The following is a 7,867-nucleotide window of genomic DNA, read 5'->3' as shown; positions in this document are numbered from 1 at the left end:
TAGTGGATCCCCCAGGGCCTGCTCTGGCGGGCCCGACAAGCCGCCTGCCAGACTGACAAAGGCAAGGTGGCCTGGAAGACAGTGCTCTCCATGCAAAGGGTGCTTCACACAAGTTAGAGAGGAACAAAGAAGATAGTTGTAGTCTATAAATAGAAAGGTACTAGGACATGTAAAGAGACCGCTCTTTCGGGACCTAACTCAGACATTCCGGGCTTGGGCTCTCCAACTCGGGATCAGCAAAGAACCAATCACAACACACACAGGACGTAGGGTATTACGCCTCTGGGTGGCCTGAACCTGTCTAAAAAACATCGTCTCAACCCACTTTCTTAAGGGAGATCTTTGCGCGGTTTACACTCCTAGCCGAATCTCTAAACGGGGGTTCTCTCGAATCCCTGCTCGCGGTACTCACCCACCGTCGACTACCTAGGCGCATCTTTAGAATGAGCCTAAAGTTCAAGAAGTTAAACGAGGCTTCTCTCGAATCCCTGCTCGCGGTACTCACCCACCATCGACTACCTAGGCGCAACTCTAGAATGAGCCTAAAGTTCAAGAAGTGAAAACTCAAGGGGAGAAGTGTGGTGAGCCAATAGGGAGGCCACACGTGGAAGGAGTAAGACGGTGGCGCCAACCAGGGGTCGACATGGCCCAATATCTGCTGGAAGTTAAGCGGAAACGTTGGTATTTGCACACGGTACGGGATTTCTCGCGAAAGCATGCCGGCCCAGGGCCCATCTACTGCCTTTCAGCGTACAAAACCGAGGGCCTTGTCCAAGCTTCTCCCCTCGATTCCAGTCGAACCCTCGCACAAACCCTAGTTCCTCAAACACCAGGCGGTGGCGGCGGTGGAGAAGAAGAAAGGAGAAGCAAGATGATCTACGACGTGAACTCACCCCTCTTCCGCTCCTTCCTCAGCCAGAAGGGTGGCGCCTCCGACAAGAGGTACCTATCGGCCCATCACTGCGTCTCATCCTAAAGCTTCCCGTTTGTGCGAAATCCCTTCTAGTTCCGCTTCCTTGTTGGTTGCTGGATTCGATTTCAAGGCGAGCTGTTAATCGTTGCGATAGAAGCCTTAGATTGTTTGTCTTGCTGGATTCCTGTCCTGGCCATCAAGAATGGCTGGTTGTCTTCTGACTCGGATTAGGAGGGGTCTTTTTATGATAAGTCCTGCGGTAGAGGATTTACAACATTATTAAACTCGATTTAGCTGATAAGGGGCTGATTCAGAGTCAGTTGAAAGTGTTGTAGGGATTGTTTCACTACAATCGTGTGAACTAATGAGTATTGCTGTGTTGGTTTTGAATGTGGCATACGAATAATTTGAATGCTGTAGAAAAGGCCTCAAACCTTATTGACTTTGGTTTATACAGAGGTCAGAGAAGAGTATAGAAACATTTTTAACTATATGAGAATATTGTACCGCATAAAAGTAGCTGATTGGGACAGTAGGATTTGGCGGATTGGCATAATTGAATTGGTTGGGAGTTTGTTAAAAATAAAACCCAAAAATGTGTCGATCTTTCCTGTGTCTCTGTTGAGCACTTGCTGTACCTTGTCACATAAAGGCATATTTTTGCTATTCGTGGTCCAGCAAACTAATGCAGTTTGCATCAAGGTCATTAAAACAATGAGATCCATATATTTCTTAGCTCTCATATTACACGCTTTGAAGGTTTAATCGTCAAGAGAATTGTTTGTACCTTTCATATGAACCGTTCAAAGGGGTACATGTAAACATAGAGCACAATTCTGACTCTCAAATTTGAGCCTACCTTATTAAGTTGGATTTATAATTTATGGCGTATTTTAGCCCAGTATGCACCCAATGCCTTGCTTTTGCTATGATTTTTAGTGTCATGAGTGATCTCAGAAAATATGGTAGGGTGCCTGTTCTTGCGTGTTACCTGGAAATTATGCTGAGCAAACTTGTCCAAGCATTTGTACAGACTATAATTTTTGTGTGTTTGTTTCTTCTGTGCTTATAATGATTGCTGTCTGGGTATCAGGCTTTGTATTGTATCATTTCTTTTAGATAGTGATGATTATAGCATGTTTTCTAGAATTCTACTTGATGAAGTTTTTATCGGTATTGCATAGATCAGCTAGAAACTGTGGCAATTAGGAGAATGGGGTAGACATCTGTGCTGCAGCCTGCTGCTTCACCAATGCTTTGTGCAAGTATTTTCAAATTTCAATTGAAGCAATGGAAAATATGCAATTGTTCAATTGTGTTAGTTGTGTTAAAACTATAGTCATGGGCACTTCAAGGTTATTTTAATCTACTACCAATATGAATTACATGCCATTTATGCAATATAGCATGTCTTGATACCACTTGTAAGAGTCTAATCATGATAAGAATGTAAGATACCAACTTGGGTGTGTTCTGGTCAAGAAATGAGTCTGTGGCTACAAATGTTGGTCAAAGGGGTAGTGCTCTTTGGGCCATCTGTTTCTGATGACACCTGTAATTTGATTCCTTATTGATTACTCAATTATAAAGATTTTGATTATATGAATTTATAATATGTTTTGGTAAGATAAATGCCTTGCTTGCTTCTACTCATCTGCTGGGTGCAGCTGCAGCCAGTATTAGCTAGTTACTGTAGGTATTGCGGGCTGCAGAGCTGCAGCTGCAGCCAGCAGAATCGATCATGCTGAAAAGCATTACAGATTCTTTCGTCTTTCTAATGAGTGAGCCACATTATCATTTCTGATCAATAGTACAAAGCACTATGGTGTATATTTACCTTCCATGGTGTAAATTCGTAGTATATTTGTTGTTTAACGCACATGTCCCTCTAGCCTATGGGAGTATATTTTGAGCTCAGTTAAGTAGCCAACTGGACCACATTTCGAGGCTTTTTTAATATCTTTAAAACATTGTCAAATGATTACTTGATTGCATTCAGTTGAAAAACAGTTCTGTGCTCGTGTAGGAAAATAAATGCTTCCCATTGTTGACAGCACAAGTTTTATCGTGACTCCCAGCGCATTTGTGTTCTCATTGCAATTGCTGAGGAACAGTCTTTAGTTTTTCTACATCAAAACGTGACATTTATTTTGCTTTGATTCTGTTGAGATAACAGCCCATTACAGGTTATACTGGTTGAAGAATGTAATGATTTGTTTGTTCTCATGATTCATGACCTCTGCATAGTGCATACACAATGCCATCAGGACTATGTTCCTGTTCCCAATGCTTAAAATAATTTGATCAATCTTATTTCATTGTAATTTAATTCTCTGTTTAGTCAGCTGAATTTGAGCCTTAACCACGCATCATTGACATTTTACGCTCTTTATGACAGGAAAATGGAAGAGCAAAAGCCTAAGGAGCAGAAGCCCAAGGCCAACGAGAACAAGCCTGTCATGAACGAATAATTGTAGCAGCATAATCATGTGGTTACTGTTGTCTGCATACTAAATCGACTTGTATGAACCTTTTGTTGTGCATTTGAGAACTTGATATTGAAGTACCTTTGTGAAACAAGGTTATGCTCATGCCAACTACGCGAGATGATCCAGAAATGCCAATTGTGTCTTACGTTTAGTGGGGAGCCGTGCCTTGTGTGGCCGAATGCGTTATTTGTAGTACCCCAGAAACATGAAATTGATGGTTAAGTACAGATAGGGTCTGATTGGTTCGTTTCTCCGTTGGGCCAAGCTCGCACAACGGAACCAGGCTTCTGTCAGCCAGGCCCGCAGCATGCATCTCCATCACACCGTCAGCTAGGCCCGCAGCATGCATCTCCATCACGTTTGCTTGTGAAGAAGCCGATTGGTTGCATGCATGGGCACATGGACGCTGACAGTGCGTTCAGCAGGCTGGAGTTGGAGTGGTGTGAGAGAAAAATACTGTTATCTGGTTGGAGGCTAGTGCTGAAACAATGTGAGAGAAAAATACTATAGGGCTAGAGGCTGGTGCACCAGCCGAATATGGTCACTTGCATGCGTGGAGCCAGGCTGCACATGTATGCTGACAGTGTCTGCGTTCAGCAGGCTGGAGTTGGAGTGGTGTGAGAGAAAAATACTGTTATTTGACTGGAGGCTAGTACTGGAGCGATGTGAGAGAAAAATACTATAGGACTAGAGGCTGGTGCACCAGCCGAATACGGTCACTTGCATGCGTGGAGCCAGGCTGCCGGGAAATGCTAGATTTTACGTTCTCTCACGAGCCAGCCAAAGTACAGACAACCAATCATGCTGTGCTTGCACCCCACTGGCCTGGCCAGCCCATATTCAGATAACCAATCAGACCCATAATCAACACCATTTCTTGACAAAACACCATCTGCGATCCCTTGCTGCAAGACAATTTCTCATCACCGAACGGCTGTGTTTGGTTTGGGGGTGTAAAAAATTTCGCGGAAACTTTTTGCAAATTTCGCGGAAACTTTTTGCATCTTTGACCACTAATTTAGAGTATTAAATAAATTCTAATTATAAAACAACCTCCCGTGTAAATCGCAAGACGAATCTAATGAGGTCTTTAACCACATGATTAGAGGATAATTACTGTAGTGTTACTGTAGTAAATCATGAATTGATTACCGTCATTAGACTCGTCGCGAAAAGTTATACACACCCCTGAAAAAGTTTTGCAAATACACTTCATTTAGTACTCCATGCAGACAAGATTCCCTTTCCGCGAAATGGTTACTGTTGTAACCAAACACGTGCAACTGAAAGTCACCAAGTCCATTTTTCCATGTTTTGTTTCAATCCATTAGATGTAAATTGGAATTTAAGAGCATGTTTGGTTGGATGGTAAAATGTGGGTATTTTCATCTTTGGGAAAATTTAAATAGAGAGGTCTCCATTTAGTCTTGCCCTCAAACTTTTTTAAAAATGGAAAGTATAATCCCACCAAATTTTCAAAAAAGGAAAGTTATTATTTTTATTTTAAAAATAATTTTACAATCTGGTGATAAGAAAGTAACTTTGTAATCCGTGAAAATTACAAAAGAGTAACTTCTTGATGCATTGATTAATAAAGTATCTTTTATGATCTGTGGTTTTGTTAAGAAAATTAACTTTTATACTTCGTGAAAGTTAAAAAATAAAATTGTAGTATATTAATTTAGAAAAAGTAACTTTCTTGTTCATGACAGAAAGTAATGTACCAATAGTATATATGATATGAAGTAACATGTGACTAGTTTATATGGTAGAGAAAGTAAGATTTATTTCTGAAAAAGCAACTTTTATACTTCGTGAAAGCTAAAAAAATAACATTGTAGTATATTAATTTTAGAAAAAGTAACTTTTTGGTTCGTAACAAAAACTTTTTACATGGCAGAGGAAGTAAGATTTGCTGTTGAAAAAGTAATGTCACCACTTTGAGCAAAACATTCAAGACTTTGAGCAAAACATATTCAATTGGGGTCCTGGTTTGAAGCTCTAGTTAAAACAAACCTAATGGTATAATTAGAGTTTGATTTGAATGTGAGGTTGGAGAATTATTATTATTTTTAGAAAATTAAGACTGATAGCATGTGCTCATGATGACTCACATATAAGTATATAACATATAGGATGGTGGCTTGGTGAGGCCAGGGGCTCTCCACCGATCATTATCTGGAGAGCCCTCTCCCGCCAAGTCCTTCATCTCTTTTTGTCAAAACCTTATCAAGTTTAGAATGACACTAGGTTAGGTGGGTTATTTTTTTGGTCTTCAACCAAGCAAATGCTAAAATTAATGTGCTTGCCTATATTTTGGTACGGGACATTTTTGAAGCGAACCAATCAAACCTAAAATATTGGCCAATTTATCTGACCTTTGCTCACGTGGCTACAGTTTACATTTTTAACTGGAATCATTCGATCAGAATTGATGACAGCCATGTCAAACAGTATAATGTAACTGGATTTTTGTCACAATGAACATGTCTTGGCAAATCTATAACTACCGTTTTTCCTAACATTTCACAACTCTACAATTACTATATTTTTTTTGTTTTAAGAGAAACACCACATCACGCACGCATGCTAGTGCGTCTCTATCACAAGTTCACAACCGAAGTGTTACAGAAAAAAAAATGTTGTCCTCGTCACGGTCAAAAGCAAAAGGAGAAGCGGGAAATCTCCCGCCCACAGCACCAGGACTTCGTCCCCCCACACGACGTGCGAATCTCGCAGGTCGTGCGTGATGGGCGACGGTGCCCACGACGCATCACTCCCTGCTACCTTTCTCTATAAATATATACTGGGATCATAAATAAAGAATTGCTCCATCTCTTGTCTCTTTCACATTATTCATTCGATTTACAACAGTTGTCAGCACACATGAAATCCTGATGCAGAACAATGGAACACCCTGAAGACGTTAGAGCATCTCGAGCAGACCGCCAATCTCATCTCCAATACAAAAAAAAATCATTTTAGGAGATGCAGGTGCTCCGGCAGACTATCAAACCCATTCCCAATACCTAAATATATTTGGCAATTGCTGAAAACTCCCCCCCCCCTCCCCTACAAGGAACAGCCTCTCCCCTATCTTTGGTGCGAACCTTTCCCATGCGCCGTTCCGTCCCCGCGCCGCCGCCCCGCCTCTCTCCAGCTCGACGCCGCTGCCCGGCCTCGCTCTGCCCTGCCGCCACACCATGGAGCCATACGACCCATCCTACCTCCCTTCGCTCCTTCCTGACCCTTCTCCTTTGGCTCCTCTGCGGCGCCGCCAAGAACAGCATTCTGTCGCCATCGCCGGAGCTGATGCTCCTCCAGTGTGCTGCGCTCGTCGAGCGCCCTATCCTGCAGCTCGTGGAGGCACCACAGCTCCACTCGTGCGCAATGGAGCAGCCATCCCGAAACCCCATTCTACCGTTCATGGAGGAGCCACGGGGTCCACATCGACACTTCACAGGGCACGCCTGAGCAAGAAAGCGAGTGGCCCTGGCGCTGCACAGTTCCCTACTGCCCCTATGCTTATTCCCATGCAGCAGAGTGCACCAGCTAGTGCCCCAACTGCAACTGGTGATGTTGACATGGATGACGCCCACCACCGCTCGACGAAATTCCTCCAAGGTTCTTGACTTCTTTACTGTCATTTCTATTGTCAAATCTGAAAGTAGCCTTGTTTTCTTGTTGGGACAAGGGGGTCTTGCATTGCATAGATGCATCTGTCCAGTGGTTGCTAGCTTAAAAAATAAACTAAGTCGCTAGTAGAACTAGTAGATAAGATAATTAATCTAGTTGATAAATTGAGATTATGTGTATTTTACTATGACAGTTAAAATTCAGAGTCAGTTATATTGGAACCTCTCTCCACCACTATTTCAGTTAACCACACATTCTCAAATTGGCACCACATAATTCCATGTGTGCAGTGATCCGAGTGGCTAGCGGTGGTTCTTTTATGGATATGATGAGAGATGATGTTGGCACAGATGATATCTTCCTTTCAATGCCATATGAACAAGAGGGATATGCTGAACAAAGATGGCTTAGATATTCCTACTCCAAATACAAAAAAAGGCTCGCCATGCAAGGTCTTCCAACTACACAACACAAGAAGATGAAGCATTAATCATGGCATGGGAAAGTGTAAGTCTTGATCCAGTTAAAGGGAATGAACAAAGTAGTAGCACCTATTGGAAGCGCATATATGACCACTACCATCGCAACAAAAGGTGTGCTTCTGACCGATCACTTAATTCACTTCAACATCGGTGGGGTACAATTCAAGAATGTTGCAATAAGTGGGCATGCTGTATATCGCAAGTTGAGCGTCAAAGTCCAAGTGGTGTGACGTACCAAGAGCATGTGAGTAATTGATCCCTTGCTAATTTCCATCTCAGTTGCTTATAATTTATTGCTAACTAATACTTGCTCAATTTGGTAGATCAACATTGCTCAAGAGCTGTAC

At 42.3% G+C, this 7,867-nt stretch overlaps 1 protein-coding gene across 1 annotated transcript; it reads left to right on the top strand.

Moving 5' to 3' along the window:
- The first annotated feature begins 755 nt into the window (after positions 1–755).
- Positions 756–3,547, top strand: LOC120666061 (wound-induced basic protein). Its single transcript, XM_039945849.1, has 2 exons — positions 756–942; positions 3,312–3,547. Exons 1-2 carry the CDS (start codon positions 872–874, stop codon positions 3,382–3,384), a joined length of 144 nt encoding a protein of 47 aa, XP_039801783.1. The 5' UTR covers positions 756–871; the 3' UTR covers positions 3,385–3,547.
- Positions 3,548–7,867: the final 4,320 nt, after the last annotated feature.

This window comes from Panicum virgatum, chromosome 3N (assembly GCF_016808335.1).
Source record: "Panicum virgatum strain AP13 chromosome 3N, P.virgatum_v5, whole genome shotgun sequence".
Lineage (NCBI taxonomy): Eukaryota > Viridiplantae > Streptophyta > Magnoliopsida > Poales > Poaceae > Panicum > Panicum virgatum.
This window is presented reverse-complemented; position numbering and strand designations above follow the sequence as displayed.